The 22,046-nt window shown below is 36.5% G+C and overlaps 1 protein-coding gene and 3 long non-coding RNA genes across 14 annotated transcripts in view; 2 read left to right on the top strand and 2 right to left on the bottom strand.

Annotated features, from left to right (window-relative positions):
• Positions 1-22,046, top strand: part of VEPH1 (ventricular zone expressed PH domain containing 1) — a 298,073-nt gene that overhangs the window by 11,779 nt on the left and 264,248 nt on the right. For all 11 annotated transcript variants that reach the window (XR_014262903.1, XR_014262904.1, XR_014262905.1 and 8 more), the window contains exon 2: positions 1,905-2,199. Coding sequence is in view for 7 of the 11 variants with exons in the window: in XM_082459535.1 (XP_082315661.1) it covers positions 2,062-2,199 (138 nt within the window). In the remaining 4 variants the exon portion in view is untranslated. The remainder of the gene's footprint in view (positions 1-1,904; positions 2,200-22,046) is intronic.
• The window catches only part of LOC309659751, a 701,522-nt gene that overhangs the window by 419,788 nt on the left and 259,688 nt on the right, over positions 1-22,046 (bottom strand). The gene's annotated exons all lie outside the window — the stretch shown is intronic.
• The window catches only part of LOC309659736, a 457,573-nt gene that overhangs the window by 259,208 nt on the left and 176,319 nt on the right, over positions 1-22,046 (bottom strand). The gene's annotated exons all lie outside the window — the stretch shown is intronic.
• Positions 2,211-21,689, top strand: LOC309659748. Its single transcript, XR_014262938.1, has 2 exons — positions 2,211-9,032; positions 9,102-21,689. It is a non-coding gene; the product is annotated as an uncharacterized lncRNA (long non-coding RNA).

The following is a 22,046-nucleotide window of genomic DNA, read 5'->3' as shown; positions in this document are numbered from 1 at the left end:
TGTAGGATCCTCACTCTCCTCTCTCCCCGTCCCCTGAAACCTTCCCCACCCCTCTCGTTCTTTTCTCACCCTCTGAGCCTCTCTTCCTTGTGACCCTCCTGCTCTCTGGTTGGCCTAAATCCCAGGGTGTAGATGGACAAGGATGCAGGGTCAGTGTAGGAGGCAAGAGGAATTCATTTTCTTGCTTTAGGACCCTACCCATATCTTCATCCTCAAATGTTACTCATGAGGTTTCCACTCCTGACGGTAGCCTCGCGTGGAGCCTTACGTGTCGTCATCAGTCCATGGCAGTTATGAACTGGGAGCCTAGCACTGGGGTCTCTGGGTCCAGATCCCAGCTCTCTAATCTACTAGCTATGTGGCTTAGACAAGTTATTTAATGCCTTGTGTTCCTCACCTGTAAAATAGGAATGAAATATCCTCATACAGTTGTTATGAGGGTTAAATGAGTTAATGTTTACAAAGCATCCAGGATCTGGCATATAGACAAGCATATGTAAGTACTGGGCGTCATTTTTCTAAAGCTGGTAGGTAGTGCAAAAGTTGCATGTAGGCAATACTACCCTTGAAATCTCTTCAATGGCCTATAAATTGCACCATTTGGAATACTACAGATAGCTTCTTTAGTTAAGTGCCTGATGAGGGATTTGGCTTGTGCTTCGAGAGCACGTTGTATGGAGAGTATGTATCTTTAAACTTTAAAACTGCTTTCGGCACAGAGAGGTGCTGCCACAGTGATAGCTCACGGGGGGACACCCAAGGGAGCAGCAGACTCTCCCTTTTCACACTCATTCTGGGGAACACATTCAGACTGAAATGCTGGGCAGAATCGCTTATGTTACATAAATCACTCTCAGCTCTCACTCTTGGAACAAGTGGCTGCATTTGTAAGTTACCTGTGTGTATGAGGTGACTCCACTCTAATGTAAACTTTGGGGGAACCCACTGGCCTGAGATCAGGAGAAGAGCACTGCCACAGCTACCGTGAGGCCTCGAAGAAGTCTTAAACCTCCCCAAGGTTATGAAATGACTGCTAAGGTCTCTGCCAGGGCAAATGGTCTGTGGTTTTATTGGGCCCAGAAAGTAGCTGATGAGAATAATCAGTTATTTAATTGGTACCATTGCCTTACTCTCTGTGGGCTGTTAATTAAGTAAGAACTACAATGGGACTTTATTATTTCAACTTTGGGAATAGAGGGAGGATTGCCCGATCTTAAAACCCTTCCTCTTTAGCCTTCATTGCAATGTTCTCACCTTCAAGCTCTGTGTTCAAGTTCATGCTCACGTGCTATAGAGATTTATCTGATCTCATACTCCCAGGCAGAGTTCTTTATTTCATAGCCATTTGTTTAGAGAGTACATAAGAATAGGGCACCTTCTGGACTGAGGTTCAGGAAGCGTCTGTTGTCAATACAGCAAAGAAGCCCAGCCAAGAAGGTAAGTTAAGCATCGGTTTCCACATCCAGGAAACAGGCAGTGGGTCTAAAAGGTGTTTCCTGTGTTCTATCTTCCTTTCACTGCCCTTTTCTGTTTGGTTCCCATGGGAATCTGTTTGGGGCAAATATGGCAAGTATTGGGCATATTTGTTGCTGGTCCACTTGTTTCCTTGTGGCAGGGAGAGAAGGAGAGGATATAGAAAGGATATAGAAAGGAGAAAAGTAGGGGATTTAAGCTGCTTTTTGAGGCTCAAATTAAATTCTGGAGAAATATAATCATTTTTGACAGGACTCTTTTAGACAAAATACGGAAAGAGTTCTTTTGAAGATCATCAAGCCAGAATCTGTGATCCCATGCACATTTCCAAATGTCTTTGTTTTCCTCTCTCTCTTTTGAGCACCAAGTTCACATTCTGAGCTCATGCCATCCTACTAAAGGCTATCTTGTGTCATTTGTTTCTCTTGCAGAGAGTGTCAAAGAAGACCTCAAAGTCTCGAGAAAAATGACCTTTCAAGGAATACGAAGTCTATGTCCTGCTACATGTTTTTGTCTCACTAACCTCTGGTGACGGAGACACATGGTCCTGGGCCCGCAGACAGTCCATTGATTATCAGACTGCTCAGCATGCATCAACTCTTCAGACTGGTCTTGGGACAAAAAGATCTTTCACGAGCCGGTGACCTCTTCTCCTTAGATGACTCTGAGATTGAAGGCAGCCTGACAGAAGCCTTGGAGCAAATTAAAATCATCAGCTCATCTTCAGTAAGTAAACTCATTCTTAGCCTAGTCCCCTGAAATGACCTATTCTGGAGCTAAATGACTACATATCCTGGGGAAAAAGATCTTTGCAGAGGAAAGAGGAAGGACCACTCATGTTGGTCTCTCTTAACTCTTCTCTGTGGTTTAGCTGGCATCTAAGAAATAATACCAGGGAGGTCTTTGACTTGGGGAGCAGCCAGACCACCTTTCGCCCATTCACAGAGACCAGAACTCTGGAAATTGCAGACCAGGGTGGAATTCTCACAAAAGGCTGTCTAAAGGTTGTTTCTATATCCTTGAAATGACATGGAGAGGAGAGGGAGCAAATCTGGGGGAAAGCAGACCCACCAAGCTGCACAAGAGCATCAGTAAACAAAGCAGGGTGTGAGATGGGGGTTAAATAATGAAAGAAGGCAAGGTGACACCTCCTGCCACACAGGTAATACGAGACCAGGACAACTATCACTCTGCTGCCAGAAGTGACAGTTGCCCAGGGCTTAATAACGCTGATTCTGTTTGCTTCTGTATAATCTCCATTTTTTTAACCTTTCCTTTGATCCTTTTCCTACACCCCCCCCCACCCATTTAATTCAACTCACCCGTTATTAGCCCCTAGTGTGATCAGACAAACTTAAAATCTCCATCAACCTTCCCATTCCTTCGCTTTTCCTCTGTCAAGATTATATATCCTGAAAGCAATTCTGAAAGAGAGTGCGTGTGGAGTGCCTGGCATGGTCTGATGTTGACCTTCTTGACTGTGCTTGAAGGTTGGTCCCATTTCAAAGGCCAAGGCCACCAATTATGCCCTCCCATCCTCCCAGCTCAACAGTGTTTTTGCCAACACTTGGCACAAACACCCACCAGGCAAAGGAAAGAGACAGGACTGGAGCCATAAAATACTGAATAGCAAATATGTACATATTTCAGCGATAACAGCTTTCTTCTATGTCATAATGAAAAGATGCTTAAAAGGCACAGCAACCAGTGCTGCTTCCTCCTCAAATCTGTCAGCACGTTCTCTTGTTGGCTGCCATTAACGTGCCAAGTCCGCCCAGTGACAAGTGAAGTCACTGCCCAAACACTATTTTTTTCCCAGGTAATGTCTTTGACAGCCATTACATGTCCAGAAAATTAATCAACTTAGTCTGACTCAGAAAACAAAGTATTCCTGGTACATTTCCGCTTTCTGGGTAGGATTTGTGTGCTATTTCCAGCAGTCCCTTCCTTCACACTCTGGAAATAAACTGGCTGAATGTGCTACTGATTTTATCTAATCTAATGGAAAATATGTATATGTATATGCATATCTAGGTATCTGTATCTATATTTCCCTGAAGCCTATTTCCACTAGAGGTCACTAGTGTCAGTGATTTCTTCTGTTTCTTCATCAATTGCTTTGTCTCACAGATATCAAATTCAGAATTTCAGGACTGGTGAGTTCTGTTATGTGTCCCCACTTTTAACCATTAAGGCTGGCATGTCCTTTGTCATCAAGAGCACTGTCCATACTTTAAGCCCTCCACTTAGCATCCCACGAGACTAGTAGGTCTGGAGAGCTAGTAGTTCTCCTGAGATCTTCATCTACTAATTTCTGTCACATCCCATTTCTTCCATTCTCTATCTGTAACCATGGCAGAGAGTAGATAGGTGGCAGAATAAAAAGAATAATTTTTTTTAAGAGAAATCATGCAGATCTTCCAATTTTTAAATGCAGGGATCATGTTGATCAATCCAGTTTTGAAATTTGCTGATCAATCCTAGTTATAAACATGTCCCTGTTTGGCATTCCTTCCCACCTCTCCTCCTTTAAAAGCCAGTTCAAGTTTCATTATTCCTGAAATGATTTCTAGTGGTTCTAGTTCTTAGTGGTTGCCTCTTTCTAAAAGGACTCAATTGCCCTTTTGCATTATACTCTTTTCTTATAGAAAGTCATCTATTCATATATCCTCAAGTGCAATCTCTGCATGGGGGAATCCGGGATCTGTTTTCAGCCTTCATATCTCTCGCTAAGTTTCAAGCTCGTACTAATTGATATCCATCACCTCAGATTCAATATATCTAAATTAGAAGTTGTCACCTTTCTTCCAGTTATACTACCCTTTTCCTAGATCTCCAGGTTTGAAACCTGGAGTCATTGTTGACCTCTTTCTCTCATTCTCGCCTTTTCCTGTAAATTCTGTAGGCACTGCATGAGAAATGCCTCTCATCTGCTGCTTCCCTTCCCTTCCTGCTGCTATCACCTTGGCTTAGGCTCTCAAACCAATTGATCTCCCTGCCTTTGGCCTTGCCATTCTCTAGTTCAATCTACTAACAGTTACCAGCTTAAATTTCCTAAGCCAGGTTTTATTACATGTCTCTCCATTGTTCAAAGTGTTTCCATGATGCCTCAATACCCATGACATTCAATGACCAATGCCAGTGATCAGTCCCCTGAACCACCATGCCTACTCTATGGTTACTTCCCTGTTAGCTGCATCCCATCCTTCCCTTATAACCAAGATCAGATAAATATTCCTTCTTAGGGCTTTCCTAATGACCCTGGATCTCAGTAATCAATTCCACTTCTCAATTCCTCTTTAGAAACATAGAACTGGAAGGACCTTCTAAACTGTCTTGTCCAACTTCCTTCCAGCACAGAAGTCCCTTCTTTAGGATTCTTGACAAATAGGTGGCCTCTCCTTCTGTTTTTGCAATGATGGGGACATAGTAGGTTTCTGATATTTTTTTCCTGCTCCTCCATTTTCCTTTGGTAAATTGCCCCTTCCCATCGCATGAAGCCTTCCCTGATGGGGCCTTGAGTCAAGGTTTTCTACTTTGCCTTTGCCAGGGAGCAGGGAAGGCAGGAGTGGGAACACCTGACCCAAACTATGCCAATCAGATTTTCTTTCCCAGTAATTCTAGGAAAGAAATCAGCAAAGGGTGAGCTATCATGATGATGGTGTCCCAAAGAAACAGTCCTTGCTTTCTGTCCCTCTATGACTATAGCTGCCTCAGTCATTGCCTTTCTAAGGCTAGATACTACAAATTTCCCTTCAAATCTGCAAGCCACCTCATATCTTTTAATTATTTTATTTGTTTGTTTATTTTGCTACAGTTATCCCAACTTTTTCTGCTGCTTATGAACAAAGAGTCCTAACCATCAAAGAGATAGCTGTCTCACTGTTGGAAGTTCAAATTGTTAGTGTGTTCCTCCTTTTGGCCTAATAAAATCGCAGTCTATGTATTTTCTTTCTACTATTCTTTGTTCTATTATCTGCCCTCAACAATCAAGAGAATCTAACCTCTGTTCCTACAAGAAGAACTTTAAACATGTGCAGATAGGTATCAGGTCTCACCTCCGGCTTCTCTTCCCAGCTGAATATCCTTATGTTTTTCCGTGACAAAGAAGGGCCTGTAGCAGGGATAGTTTACACCAGTCTCTGGTGTGGAAACTCAATTTTGTCAGTACATGAGAAATGCTATTTAAATCATGCTATCAGAAGTATGAAACATAATGGTGACTTAGTGATTTATAAAGAAAAGTATAACTCACGTCCGTCAGAATTATTGTGTGTTCCATGCTATTCTCCCCAACTCTATTTACTCAGTCTTTCTCTAGACAAGGAATATTATTACTGATTAGGCGTCTTCCTCTTCTATTATAATCACATTTTAGCCCTACCTCTCTGAGATTGTATTTAACTTACCTGTAAAGTCACCCATGTATAGGTAGTGTCTTGCGTTAGCCCTGTAGTTAGCTAATCCCACTCATACAAGTGGGGTTTTTTTGTTTGTTTAATCCTCAAAGGGCAATCTTTTTTCCAGATTTTTGGAGGATGCCTCTTTGTAGCCTATGTTCTCAGAATTTTGGTTACCCTCCCCTGGAATCTTTTAAATTTATTATTGTAATTTATCATTGCCTGATACTTGAATCAATTGCTTGGAACAGTTGCTGATTCTAGTCAGATACTCTGTTTCTAAAACTTCTTTTCAATAGTAACATCACATAGTTGGCCACATTTATCCTTTGATGTGCCAAGACCCTCAGGTTAAATCAAGATTTGTAATTAGATAACTTGAAAAAAATGTTTAAGTATAGAATGTCACATTTTAACCACTGAAATAATATTCTTATCTTTAGGTCCTCATTCCAGAATGTTTATACTTTTTAAAAAACCATTATTCTGTCCAATATATTAGTTATCATTCCCAGCTTTGCAGAATCTGAAAATTCAGTAAGCAAGCCTTTAATCCTTCCCCCAAAGTCACTGATAAAACAATCGAATGTTACTAGACTCTGCTCTGCAGTCCATGCCCTCTTTTTCCATCAGTTACTCTAAAACAGAGCTGGAAAATATTTTATCCTCAGGCTTGATTTGAGAAAGTGACTTCTCACTCAAAATTCTAAGTTCCCAAATACACCTTTAAATTTTGTCTTTTCATTTCAAGTATTATCTGGACTACCTAGGCTCCCTCTTTCCAGACTACCCAGGTGAGACTCTCTCCCTATCCATTCAGCCTCTTCTCATACTCTCAGCACCACCTTTCCCATGATGCTCACCCATGCCTAATCGATCTACCCGTCTTCCAGTTCTCTTTAATTTTTTTAACAATAAAAAAATGTTAGGTACACAAAAATCACCAAATTTAAGAAATTAAATAAAATTGTTATCACCTGCATGTGTCTCTCTAACCCAATGCTCCTCCCTTTCCTCTCTTAAGGAAACCAATATCCTGTTGTGGTATTTACCCATACGTGTTTTTATTTCTTTGCTACACATGCATGGCTCAAAAATGATTTATAGCACTGTAGTTCATGTTTTTAAACTTTATATAAGTAGTGTCATAAGTCTCAATATTATGTTTTTGAGGTTTATCTATGTCGGTACATGTAGTTCCAATTCTTTTGTTTTCAGTGCAATAGTGTATTCCATCAAATGACTATGCCACAATTTATTTATCCAGTCTTTTTTTTGATGGACATTCACTATTTTAACAGTGCTGCAGCGAACATTCTTATAATTAACAATTTTGGCAAATGTGCTTCATATCTAGTGTACACAATCAGTAGTGAAACAACTAATTTTGGGGTTTTGTGTACTTTCAATTTTCTGATAAACCACCAAATTGCTCTCCAATGTGGTTTTACCAATTTACACTCCCATCAGACATGTACAGTATGAGAGTCCCAGTGGCTTTATTTCCTGATCAATGCTTGCTTTTATCAGATTTTTAAAGTGTCAGTTTAAGTGAAGCAGTGTCTGATTGTTATTTAAACTCTCACTCCTCTCATTATTAGGGAGTCTGACCATTTCTTCATATGTTTATTTGCTATTTGCCATTTGAGTTTTCTTTTCAGTAAAGCACCTCTTTATGGTTTGAGTTTTTTTTTTTCTTTCCATTTTTCTCTTGAGGTTTAAAAAGAATCTGTTCTTGTTAAAGGAGTTTTTTTGTATATTTTTCTACAAATCCTTTGTCACTTTGTGCATGTTGCAGGTCTCTTACTCCAAATATAGCTTGCCTTTTACTGTAACATCTTGAAATCCGATAGGATGAGTATCCCCCAAACTCTTTCTTTAAAATTGTTTTGATTCATTTCTGTTCTTTAATAATTTTGTATTAAGCTTCTCAATTTTCATGAATAATTCTGTCAGTATCTTGATTGGAATTTCATTATATCTATAGATTAATTTGAAGAAAATTAACATCTTTATGGTACTGTTTTCTTATCTGTAGATAATGTTCATCTGTCCATTTATTTAGATCTTCTTCAATATCTTTCAATAAGGTTTTAGTTTTTTTCTTAAGGCTCTTGAGTGTTGTACATTTTTTAAAATTTATAAATATTTTATGTTTTTAGCTGAAGTTATAAATGGTACCGTTTTAAAAATTTATGTTTTCCAACTATTTTTGAGGTGATAATAGCATAAATGACACTTGTATAGTAATATTATGTCCAGTAAACTCCCTCAACTCTCTTATTGCTTATAAATTTTTCCATTTATTCAACAAATATTTATTAGATACCTACTACGTTCCAGACACTTCTATGCTGAGGACATAGGAGTAAGCAAAATAGACCAAAAAAAAAAACCCCAAAAAGCTCTGCCTTCATCCATTTAATTGGGTGAGGCAGAAAATAAAATAAATAAGGAAAATATGTAGTATATTAGAAGAGGATAAGTGCTATGTAGAAAAATAAAACAGAATGGGGACATAAAATTGGAGGTTTGAAATTTTAAGTAGAGCAGACAAGGCAGGCCATACTAAGAAGCTGACATTTAAGCAAAACTTGAAGGAGATGAGGGAGCATTACCTGTGGCTACCTGCAGGAAATCATTTCAGGTAGAGGAACCATCAAGTACAAAGGTCCTTAAGTTGAGGGCAGCCTAGAGTTTTTGAGGAACAGCAAGGAGGTCAGTGTGCTTGCAGCAGAGGGAGCAAAGTGGAAAGATCATAGGAGATCGGGTCAGAAGGAAAGGGCAGGCTGGATCACATAGGTCCTTGGGCAGAGAGTTGGAGAGTTCTGACCAGAGAAGTAACATGATCTGACTTTCCTTTTCCTGTTTTGAAAAGAGTCTGCAAAAAGGCAAAAGTGTAAACAGGGCGGCCAATTAACATGCTTCTGCAATAATCCAGATATAAGAAACAACAGAGACTCTTGGAGCAACAGAGGTGAAAAAAGTGTTCAGATCCTGGATATATTTTGAAAGTGGTACAAACAAGATTCGTTGATATGGGTACAGCATGTAAAAAGAGAGAGAGAAAGGACTCGAAGATTTTTGGCCTCAAAAACTAGAATGATAAAATTGTTAAGTAAAATGGAGAAGACTGGGAGGAACAGATTTGGGGGAGAGGTAGAAAGGGATCAAGAGTTCTTTGGACACGTAAAGTCTGAGCTGTCAGACATCTGAGCAGAGATATAGTGTAGATAGTTGGATATATGAGTCTGGAGTTGAGGAGAGAAGTCTGGGCTGGACATTTTAATTTTGGAACTCAGCAGCCTTGAGACTTGATGGGATCACCAAGGGAGTGAGTGTAGACAGAGAAGAAGAAAGTCCAAAGGCTGAGTCCAGCGCACAAAGATCAAAAAGATGATGAAGGAGGACGAGTAAAGTAGACTGAGAGAAAGGTCCAGTGAAAGAGGAAGAAAGTCAGAAGAGCATGATGTCCTGAGAGCCAAGTGGACACTATCAAGGACAGAGCGATGTCAAATGTTGCTCATAGGTCAAGTGAGATGAGGACTGAGAACTGACCATTATTCCAGCACATGAAGGTCATTGTGACTTGACAAAAACAGTATCATTGGGTAGAGAGGAGTGAAAACTGGATTGGAGTTTAAGACAGAATGGGAGGAGATTTGGAGAAAATGAGCCGTGACAACTCTGGGCATTTTCCTACCAAGAGGAACAGGGAAATGGAGTGGTAATTAGAAAGAATTAGGGAGTCCAAGAAAGGATTTTTTTAAGAAAAGAGAAGCACATTCTTTGGAATTTTTTATATATACAATCATTATCTTAAAATAATGATGGTTTTGTTTATTTCTTCTCAATTCTTATGCCTTTTATTTGATTTCTCTGTCTCCTTGTCCTGACTAGCTCTCGAGAAAAATGTTGAATAGAATAGGAATAGCCTATATACTTTTTTCCTTCTTTAAAGGAAGCTTTCTGACTTTGCAATGTAAGTATAACGTTTGCTCCAGGCTTTTGCTTAATACCTTTTGTCAGATTAAGGAGGTTCCCTTTTATTTGTATTTTTCTAAGAACTGTTAAAGTTTATCAACTGCTTTTTCTGCTCTTTCTAGATAATCCGATTTTCCCTTTTAATCTGTTAATGTGGTGAACTGCAGTCATAGATTTTTAAACTATAAAGCCATTGTTGCACTCCTGGGATAAAATAAAATTTTACATTTATTTTAATACATTTCCTGATTTGGTTTCATATTTTTAAAGGAGTTTTGGAACTGTAAGCTTGGCCTATAATTATCCTTTCTTCTACTAATTTTACCTGGCTTTGGTATCAAAGTATAAATACTAGTCTCATAAAATGAGTTGGGAAATATCTCCACATTTCTATTATATACAACAGTTTTATAAGGTGGTGATGATCTATTCCTTGATCTCACAGAACACCCTCGGGGCACCATGAGTTTGTTTGGTTGGTTTTCTGGGGTAGATTTTTGAGGTACTGATCAATTTCTTTGAAGAAAATGGAAGGATTTTTGCTTTAGTCACTTTTGGTAAAATATAATTTCTAGGAAATTGTACATCTTATCTGAGTTTTCAAATTGATTAGCATAAAAATGTTTGCATTATTTTGTGTGTGTGTGTGTGTGTTCTGCTGCATCTGTATTTAAATGCTCTTTTTCACTGATATTTTCTTTTATCAATATTTTTAGAGTTTTGTCTTTTTTTAAAGCTTTTAGCATCTATATAGGATCTTTCTTTCTTATTAATTTCTTTTTTAAGGTTTATGATTTTCCTCTTTGTTCTTTCTCTGGCTGTATTCTGCTTTTTTTTTTTTTTTTAACTTATCTCCTCAGTTGTATGATTAGTTTATTGCTTTTTTTACTTTCTTATTTTTTAATATAAGCACTTAAGATGATAGATTTCTTGCTAAGTACCACTTAGCTTCATCCTACAAGTTTTTGAGACATAGTATTTTCATTATGAATTCTAAATACTTTGTTGATTGTGATTTCCTCTTTGAATCATAAGTAAGTTAGAAGGTTGTTCTTTAATGTCCCAAAGAATATTTGTAATCTTGTTGAGTTAAAATTTAACTGCATTGTAGTCAGAGAATGTTAACTGCATGATACCAATTGTTTGGAAATGGTTGACTTGCTTTGTAGCATAGCTTATGGCTAATTTGTGTACATAGTAATAGCTAATGCTTATGTAGCAGTTGCTTTGTTCCAGGAACTGTTCTAAGAGCTTATTACAAGTTAATATGCTTATTCCTTTCTAAACTTTTGAGATAAATATACTAACATTATCCCCATTTTATAGATGAGGAAACTGAGACACAGAGAGTTTAATAATTTCACTTGTCCAAGATTATATAGCTAGTAAATTGTAGAGCCAAGAATCAAGTTCAGAGAGTCTGGCTTCAGAAACTGTTCTTAGCACCACACTATACTGCCTGTCTCTTTACATGTTTCATATGTGCCCAAGAAGAATGCATATTTTCTAATCATTGAGCATAAGACATTAAGCTTGTCAATTAAAGAATTCTTGTTAATTATGTTGTTCAAATTTTCTATAGCCTCAATAAAATTGTTTTTGCTTGGACTGCCAATTGCTAAGAGAAGTGTTTAAAAATTTAAAATTTCTATTTCTAGACTCTTAGTAGTTACCTTTAAAATTTTAGCAAACATAGTCACTATATTTCATCAATTCTAAGATACTTTTCACATATCTATATCTCTGAAACAAGTATACATTTTATAATTTATTGCAATCTGACAGTTGCTATGGGCCAGGCAATACGCATAATATAGTTGTCATTGCCCATGTATGCATGAACTTATCATAGCTTTGCATATTGTTAACATTCCAACTGACTTATGTGTACTATTATTACCAATATTGAGTTAAATATACATTTAAAATGTTTCAAAACTTCTAAATATAATGTGGCACTGAAACAAAAACTTATTAGCAATGCAGAAAGGCATGGAAAGAGAGGACCAGGGTATAAATTTTGTATTAGTGAATGAAATATTCATCACTGGGGGCAAGATAGAAATTCCATCTTTTCTTGCAAAACAGTAACCGAGAACTTTATGGAACCTAAAACAAAACAAAATAAAAACACCTTTTTATTATTGAGGTATTTGTAAAAGATTGCCTATTAAAATATAGTAAGTAGTGCAACTGAAAGCAGAAGAAACAGGCAATTCCCTTAGAATAGATGAAAGAAATTTCAAAGAAATGAATTCATGTCGTGCGTAAGATTTTCTTTGAGGCATGATGTAACTCACAATTAAATGGCACATTTTTCTCTTTCTTCATAATGGTAGGTCTTATAATTGACATCTTCTTACATTTGATAAATTATAATGAATTTGTCTAAAGTTATGCAGTGGCTCTATTCTCCTCCTATTACCACATGGAAGTTGGAATACTTTAATACTCATCTTACATATTCTTAAGCAGCACTTTTATTCTACCTTGTTTAATGCCCTCAAAACTATTCTTTAAAATTACTAATTTGTTTTTTTAAATTCAGCCAATGCTTACTTTGAGTACCTAAGATACTGTTTCTTTTCTCACCATTCTTTTTTTTTTTTATTCTCTTCCTCTTTTTTTTTTTCCTTTTGAATCCAAATTCCTACTTTCTGAAGTATGCATTTTAAAGCCCCTTCAGTGAAGGCCTGTTAGTAATAGACCCTCTCAATGTTTGTTTTTCTGTTTTTCAGACTTTTTGTCTTTATTTTGCCCTTAATTTTGAATAATTACCTGGATATAGATTTCTAGATTTGTAGTCTTTTTATTCCTCAGTAATCTATACTATTGCTGTTGTGAAATCTGCCGTCAGTTTGTCATTCCTTTATGCATAATCTACTTTTTTCTATTTTAATATTTTCTCTGTGTCTTTGGTGTTATACGTTTTCACTATTATGTGTCTAGATGTGGTTTTATTTGTGTATTTCTACTTAATCCTCATTGTGTTTTGTGATTTTTAGTTTTATGCCTCTTATCAAACTTGGAAAGTTCTTAACTATTATATCAAATATTGCCTTTTCCATCTAATCTCTCCTTCTGGAAATCCTATTTATTTACTTATTTATGCATTCCACAAATATGTTTTGAGTACCTACTATCTTCCAGCAATGTTTTTAGATATTGGGAATATAATGGTAAACAAAGCAGACAAAAAGCATTGCCCTCATATCCTTTATATTCTATGCTACTTTATCCATGTCTTTCTTTTTAATTGTGGTATAACTGAGATATAACATTATGTTAGTTTCAGGTATACAACATAATGATTTGATATTTGTATGTATTGCAAAATGGTCACCACAATAGGTCTAGTTAACATCCATCACCATCAAAGTTACAAATTTTTCCCCTGTGATGATAGTTAATAACACTGTATTGCATATTTGAAAGCTACTGAGAGAGTAGGTCTTAAAGGTTCTCATCGCAGGAAAAAAATGTTTTGTAACTCTATGTCTCTTCATCTTTTATATTTTCCATCTCTATGTGATACTTTGTTTTTTCGTTTCCTCAGCTCTATATTCCAATCCATTGAGTCTTTGGGGGTTGGAATTTGGTTGCCATCCAAGTTTCATTTGGTTTCCATTCTAAGTTTCATTCGGTTCTTTTTGACATCTTTCAGGTCCTTTTTAAAGTGACTTGGTCTTTGTTCATAAAAATAATTTTCCTTTATACACTGAATCATTTTGAACATATAATTGCACAATTTGAGATCAATAATTCTATTACTTAAAATTTTTGAGTATCTAATCTGCTTATTAGAGACTCAGTCTCTTATTTCCTTGACTGTTTTATAAATATGAAATTTTTAGTTGTGTTTAAATAAGGATTTTACTTGTGTGAATACTGAATTGCTTGAGGGTTGAGTGTTTTATCCCTCAAAGTAGTTTTATACTTGCTTCTGCTGGGAACCCCAGTGATATTATCATCTCTGGGACAGCTTTTGGTTTTGTTGTTGTTGTTAGTGTTAGTGTCTTGATTTTGGAGATTCTTGGAATGGTAAAATAAATGAGGTATGCATATAGGTGTGGTTTTTAAAGTGAAAAGAGTGATACAAATATAAAGGATTATCAGTATGGATGCCAATGTAGAATGTGACTATAACCGAGGAGTAACTATGTCGTCTTTTTTGTGCTGTATGTTATTTAGTGGTTGTGGAATAAATGTATAAAAATTGTAACCGTAGAAGGCAATATCTGTAATTCTCTGTAAGCTATAAATCCAAGGCTGGCTTTTAGGGTTCTGGTATCCTTAAGAGAAATAATAAACAGTAATAGCTAACCTTTATCTGTACTTACTATGTGCCACACACTGTTGTAAATCCTTTCCCTGTATGTTAGCTCATTTAATCCTCACAACTATGACTATAGGAGGTAAATATTAACAATATTCCAATTTTAAAGATTAGGCAACTGAGTTATAGAGAGAGAAGTGATTGCCCAAGATTGCGGAGCTGATAAGACCAGAACATAGCTTTGAGCTTGGGCAGCCTGACCCAAGAGCCCATGCTCGTAACCACTATGTTATACTGTCTCTAAAGGGGAAGAGAAATGGTCTATCCTTTGCCATAAGATGTCTCCCTTCTTCTCTCTCAAGCTTCTACTTTCATGCCAAATCCACTCTTCCCACCACTAACCATTTTATTTCAGAGGTTCCACATTCCCTTTTGCCAGTGGGCCATTCCTTGAAGACTGCTTGCAGCATAGAAAAGGGTGACTGAAAGGTTAATGGATGTTGATGTGGAGGTGTAGTGTCTATGGCTGAGTGAGAGTGATCCATCCTGGTAACTGGACCTGGAGCAGCACAATGCGTGGCTCTTTCATTGTCCTACTCCTCCACTTTGACATGCCCACCACTTTAGGATAAATTACTTTAAAATTGACAATGACCAGGTCACTGTGAGAATGAATGTCTAAACTCAACTTGATGGGTTTGCTATTAAATAGATCTGGTCCTTGGAAGATATTCATTTTAATATGCATGGGTACTAACCCAATGTTGTGCTCAAGCATAAACACATACATATGAACACATATATATTTCATAAGAACAGGGTGTTTCCTGGAATGTGAATAAGGAAAACCCTAACTTCAAAGCTGATTCTTCACCAAAAAGCTTTAAACTATTCAATTACATCATTAAAAGAATTAAAAAGGTTGGTTTTTTTTGTTTTTTGTTTTTGTTTGTTTGTTTTGCTTTGTCTTTTTGAATATCTGCTGAAGGAAGCAATTAACTACTAATTCAGGTTTTTCCCTTTACTGGAGGAAATCTCCTTTCTAGAGAATAAATTTTTCTTCATGTCATACATAGGAATTTGAATATATAAAATTTCCAGTTGAAAAATCTCTTTATTTTTAGTGAAGTGGTATGGAATAAGAAATTATTAGCTTTAAGAGGTTCACAGTAATAAGAAGGTTCCTAACTGATGCACCTATACCTAATATATTAACATATCAGCTGAATTTATGACCAGTGTGAAGTGATTTATCCTTATAGACAGCTGCTCAACTTTGCTAGTTAGAAATCTTCGAATACATGCCTTTGGGTCAACAACCTCACTGACACTATCCTGTACACTCCAGCCTCATTCCAAGGCATGTTTTTCAAAATTTCCTAATAATTCAGTACTCTCTTAGCATGGAAGTTATTGAACCTTTGTGTTCATGAACCAAGACACATATATATGCCATGTGCTTTCATTGATTTGCACCTTCAACTTTTACTGAGGCTTGTTTCATTCAAATGAAAATCTCTTTGCTATTTGTTGTTAAATGATTGTTTAGGCATGGTTTACTACATTTCTCAATGTCATCTATATAAGCTCTGTGGTAACTGGGTTCCAGGGACCCAATTTAAAATGACTGCTCCAAGAGAGAAACAAAATCTTGGGTGAGGCCATTTCCTTTGACCAAGGACAGTTTTGGCAGGCAGACTTGGCTATGAACCAGCTGAGAAAATGAGTGTCTTTTTCCTGGCAGGGGATTTGGGCAGTGTAGCATAGTCTCCACCACAGTCTATCCCTGGCACCATGTGAATCTATTTGCTTTATGTAATAATTTCTTCCCATACGGAAACAGCTTCTCGGAGATGCTGATTGATCTCTACCACTCCAGCTGGTATCAGTGCTGCAACTGGTACTCATTGTCTCAGTGGTAGGCTGAATAATGGTTCCCCAAAGATGTCCACATCTTAAACTCCAGAACCTATGGATTTTATCTTACATGGCAAAAGGGATTTTTCAGATGTAATATAGTTCAGGATCTTGACATGGGGAGATTGTTCTCTATTATCTGGGTGGGCTTGGTATAATCACAAGGATCCTTGCAGTAGGCAGGCAAGAAAGTCAGAGGCAGAAGAAGGAGATGGAATGATGGAAGCGAGGTTGGAGTGATGTACTTTGAAGATGGAGGCTCATGGAGGCCATGAGTCAAGGAATGCACATAACTTGTAGAAGCTAGAAAAGAAAATGAATTGGATTCTCCCCTCAGAGCCTCCAGATGAACTATCCGTGCTTTAGCCCAATGAGATTCATTTTCAACTTTTTACCTCCAGAACTGTAAGAAAATTAATTTGTCAACACAAATTCTTGAGCCTCTAAATATGTGATAATTCATTACAGCAGCAACAAGAAAGCTGATACAGTCTTCCTCCTCTACCACCTAGTCTAGATTCTCCTCACCTTCAGCTAGCACCTCTGCTGATTTAAGTTGCTTCTTAGTTGGGTGACTCAGATGCTTTTTCCTGAGGGATCTGAGACCCTGGTCTCCATGCCCTTCTTAGGCTGCGACTACTCCATTGTCCATTTACATCAAAACTGGGCAAGGGAGTGCCTACAGATGCCCCACTGTGTAACAGCAGCCCAACCTCCTCCTAATGCTGTGGCCAATTACCCTTGCCAGGATGGCAGCTCTTTTTGTTTTCTGCTGGTCTCTTGACTCGGGAACCTGGAGTGACTGGGTTCCCAGGCTCGTGTATTCTACCCATAGTGAATTCAACACCATGCAATGGTCATTATTTTAGCATGTATGTATGTATATATATATTGCTTATTGGAGAATGGTGGCCCATTCATATAGAGTATTTGGCTGAGCTGCTCCTTCAAAGCCTATTCTATTGATCTATTAGTCCAGCAGTTTCAGGTGGTATGTGATAAGAACAAGTGATAGAATCCCATGATCATGTGCCGACTGCTGAACCTCCTTGCTGTAAAGTGGTTCTTTGGTCAGATACAATGTTTTGTGGGATCCTGTGTCAGCAGATCACATACTCTGTGACCCCTTAAACAGTAGTTGAGGCTTAAGACCTGGGGGCAGGCAAGGCAAACTCAAACTCTGATTACATCTATTCAATAGGTATTGATGTCTTTTCCAGAGTGGAAAGACCTAAAGTAAAAAAAACTGCCATCAAATGATTGATTGGTTTCCTTGAGGGACAGTGTCATTTTGGGGGCTCAGCATTGACCTCTGTTGCCAGCAGATTGCACACTTAGGCCATGACAATAATAACAAGATCAACCTTGGTGAACAGGAGCTTATGCTGGTGGGTGATGCCTAGCTTATATCCCAATGCTACTCCATTCATGCACCCACTGGATCACACTGTAGTGGCTATGATAAAGCTGATGTCATCTAAGCCATTCTATCCACTTGTTTTTTTAGTGCCTCTTCTGTGGTTAATGCTCTCATGGGCATTAAAATGGGATAAAAAAGATATCTACACTTTGTGCCAAATTCCATGTATCGAACCACATGTTTCTTACTCAGAGTTCCTTATCTCTGATCTCTCAATCTTCCTTCTTTCAGGCCCTTGGCCATTCAGCCAAGCCATCTGCCACCACTCATGATTCTTAGCTCTTACCTGTACATTCCTTTTTCCATACAAAGTTAAGGACCAAGTGCACAGCCTGAAGTTCTGTCCATTGGGAGAATTTTCTCTTATTGTTGTCATTCAAGGTCTGCTTCTAAGTAGGTCTACACTGTAACAACAGTTAAATTTTGACTTCCATCCACATACTGAGCTAACCATCAGTAGTCCAAGTTCAGATGTTTTCCTACTCTGTCAGCAGATCATAAGGGAACCTCCCATATGACTGTGTCCTGGAGGTGTCATTTCTATAGTAGTAGATGACATAGGAGTCTAGGTTACCTGTTCATACAGCTTATTTGTGCCTTCTGGCTTTGTTTGTGTCTAATCCAAGATGTGTCACTTCCTAGCAAAATAACTGAACTCCAAAAGTTAAGAAAAAACAAAATCATAGTACAAAATAATATGACATATTAAGATCAAATATATCTATCATATCATTTCATCTAAATGGTCAAACTTGTCTGTTATAAGAAAAAGACTTTTAGATAGGATCACAAGGCAAAAGCTAGCAAACAAGAGACATATATTAAATAAAATGATTTAGAAAATGTAAAAATAAAAAGATGAAAAACAATAATTTACTTGATTAAAGTACATATTAAAATTAATTCAAATTAAAGCAAATCCTTTTGATGTTTACAGCAAAACCATATACCACATATTCAAACCTAATATGAGTTTATTATTATTTTTTTGTACCATGCTAAATTACCAAATAAAGCACATGAAATGACACTTTGAGACAGAAGTCAACACTGAGTCAAAATTAATCCTCTTTGCTGAAAGTTCTGAGAAGCAGTTTGTCTGCATATCTGCTAAAGCAGGGCCCTCTGTTCTCAAATGAAGATCTGTGAACTCTGCATGTAACCCCACTATGTTTAAAAAAGAGTGGATATATGTATATGTATAACTGATTCACTTTGCTGTACAGCAGAAACTAACACAACATTGTAAATCAACTATACTCCAATAAAAATTAATTTTTAAAAAGTGCTGTTTATGACAGAATGATTTGGAATTATATGATGATCAAGTACTACCTTCTTATTTTTGTATAACCTATATACTAGGCATATCTTCAGCTATTAAGAAGCACTGAATAATGACTACTAAATTGTTTTATACAAAGTTATATTAACAGCCATTCATCTGATGTAAATCAATGTAAAAGTATGTAAAAGAAATGTTAAAAATAAGGTAAAATAAGCAAATGATGCTAGGAAAATGCAAACCAAAAGAAAGAACTCATGATCTTTATATCAGACAAGGAAAAACGTATGCCAAAAACATTAAATGAGACAAAGAAAGACAATTTTTATGACAAAGGATTTGGTTCACAAGTTATAAAGATTAAGAATATCTATGCATCAAATTATATAGCAACAATATTCATAAAATGAAAACTTTAGGAGATATCAGGAAAAAAAGATAAGATACATTAGTTGTAGGAAATTTTAATTCACTTCTCTTGGGCCATAATACATGAAAGTAAAAAAAATTTAAGTAAGGCTATAAGAAAGATCTTCCAAAATCTTTTTATGAAATTGTCACAAAGTTGGTATGAAACCTGACAAAGATAAAGACAAAACCCTCAAATACTGATGCAAAATTATTAAATAAAATATTAATAAACCAAACCCAGTAGCACATTAAAAAATTAATTTCCCAGGATGCAATGGGATATATTCCAGGAATGCAAAGATAACTGACATTAGGAAATTTGTGTCTATAATTTATCATATTAATAGATCTAAGGGCAAAAATAATATATCTATAAATTCTAAAAAGGCATTTAATGAAATTCATTATCCATTCTTGATTAAAAGATAAATTCAATAGAATAGGAATAGATTGGTACTTTCTTAACATTATAAAATATATCTTAACATTATAAAAAAACAGCATAATGCTTACTAGAGAAATTCTAGGAGTATTTTCATTAAAGTTAGGAACTGTACAAGACTTTCTAGTATAATGTAATTATTTTACATTTTTCTAGAGATTCTAGCCAAAACAATTAATAAGAAGATAAAATTAGCAAAAAGTTTAAAAAGGAGGAGGTAAAATTACCATCTTTTGCAAATAACATGAGAACATATCTGGAAATTCAAGAGGATCAACTGAAAACACTCTAACATTAAAAGAATTCAGTGAACTGGTAGGGTATTAAATTAGTGTTCAGAAATTGGTAGATTTTATATAACAATAACCAGCTAGTGGAAATAGTCATCAAGAAGAACCAATTTAGAATGTCAACAGAAAGATAAAGTATCTAGATATATAAATAATCTGCATGAATAAATGTGCATACTCTAGATTAAGAAATCTTTAAAATCTTTCTGAGGGACACAAAAGTGGACTTGAAAAGTAGAGAGGCATGCTATGTAGGAAACTCAGTATCATAAATATGTCAGTTATCCCTAAATTAATCGAAATATTTTAATAAAAACACCATCAGAAATTTTCTTTCTGAACTAGACAAGCTGATTCTATAGCTCGTCTGTGTAGCAGTAGTAGTAGTCACAGTAGTGATAATAACAATCAAGAAAAAATATAAAACAGAAGAGTAATGGAGAGACACCAATCTACTTCCACTTATAGGAATTTGTTCTATGCACATGCTCCTGTAAGTGTGAAGTAACTTGCATATGAGGTTAGACAATGCAACATTCTTCATAATTCCAAAGATTGGAAACTGCCTAAATGTTCATCAATAGGAGGCAAATTAAATACACTATGGTACCTCCTTACATTGGAATACTATCCTACCATAAACGTGAATGGCGAAACTCTTCATATGTTAGTTTGAAAAGATCTCCAAGATTCAGTATGAAGTGAGAAAGCAAGATGCAGATGTGTATTTCCATTATGCTACCATTTGTTTGTAAAATAAGGAGTGGGGGAGTATATATGTGTATGTACGTATGTGTATCATATATTTCTCTACGTACATATGTACATTTGCTTGAATATGTATATAAAATCTTTGGAAGGATACACAAGAAAGTAATAACTTGGTTCTTTGTGGGAGGCTAATGAGTAGGGGAAAAGGGAGACTTTTTTCTTATTTCCTATTTTTTAAAGTAAATTTTAAATTAAGATTCATAAATATATTTTTTCACATAAATTTTGAAAATTAGTGCCAATAAAATCTTCTTTCCTATTCAATTAAAACCAATGAGAATATTATGCTTAGTGAAATAAGTCAGAGAAATACAAATACTACATGATATCACTTATATGTGGAATCTAAAAAAATAATACAAATGAATGTATACAAGACAGAAACAGACTCACAGACATAGAAAACAAACTTGTGGATATCAAAGGGGAGAGGGAAGAAGGGAGGGACAAATCAGGGGTATGGGATTAACAGATATAAATCACTATATATAAAACAGATAAGCAACAAGGATTTACTATATAGCATTATACCGATTATCTTATAATAACCTATAATGGAACATAATCTGCAGAAATACTGAACCACTATGCTGTACACCTGAAACTAACACACCTTAAACTAACATAATATTGTATATTGTGATATATATATCAACTATACTTCAATTTTTTATAAATTAAATAAATAAATATATGAATGAATAAAACCAATGAACCAGGGGCTTCCCTGGTGGCGCAGTGGTTGAGAGTCTGCCTGCCAATGCAGGGGACACGGGTTCGAGCCCTGGTCTGGGAAGATCCCACATGCCGCGGAACAGCTGGGCCCGTGTGCCACAACTACTGAGCCTGCGCGTCTGGAGCCTGTGCTCCGCAACAAGAGAGGCCGCGACAGTGAGAGGCCCGCGCACCACGATTAAGAGTGGCCCCCGCTCGCCACAACTAGAGAAGGCCCTCGCACAGAAACGAAGACCCAAAACAGCCAAAAATAAATAAATTAATTAATTTAAAAAAAAAAAAAAACAGTGAACCTTTACTGAGCATCAACTATGTACCAGGTATGATTATCTGTTCCGGAAGCACTGTGGTACACAATTTCCTCCTCTTCTTGGAGTCCAGAGAGCTTAGAGAAAATGTTATGGAGCAATCATATTAACCATCTTAGCATTTACAGTTGGAATACAGGCTTCCTTCTGTCTATGGTATTGGTTCTGTTTCATCTGATTTTATGTATATTCCCTTTATTATATAAAGTAACCAATATGATGCTGCTTCATATTTGAAGATGATGCCATTAAAATAACTCCTTTTTACAAGAACAGTTATGGCCAAAGATAGTGATTTTAGCCTAAGGGTGTTCTCTGTTATTTTTCTCCCCTA

This window comes from Balaenoptera physalus (assembly GCF_965194825.1).
Source record: "Balaenoptera physalus genome assembly, chromosome: 4".
NCBI lineage: Eukaryota > Metazoa > Chordata > Mammalia > Artiodactyla > Balaenopteridae > Balaenoptera > Balaenoptera physalus.
This window is presented reverse-complemented; position numbering and strand designations above follow the sequence as displayed.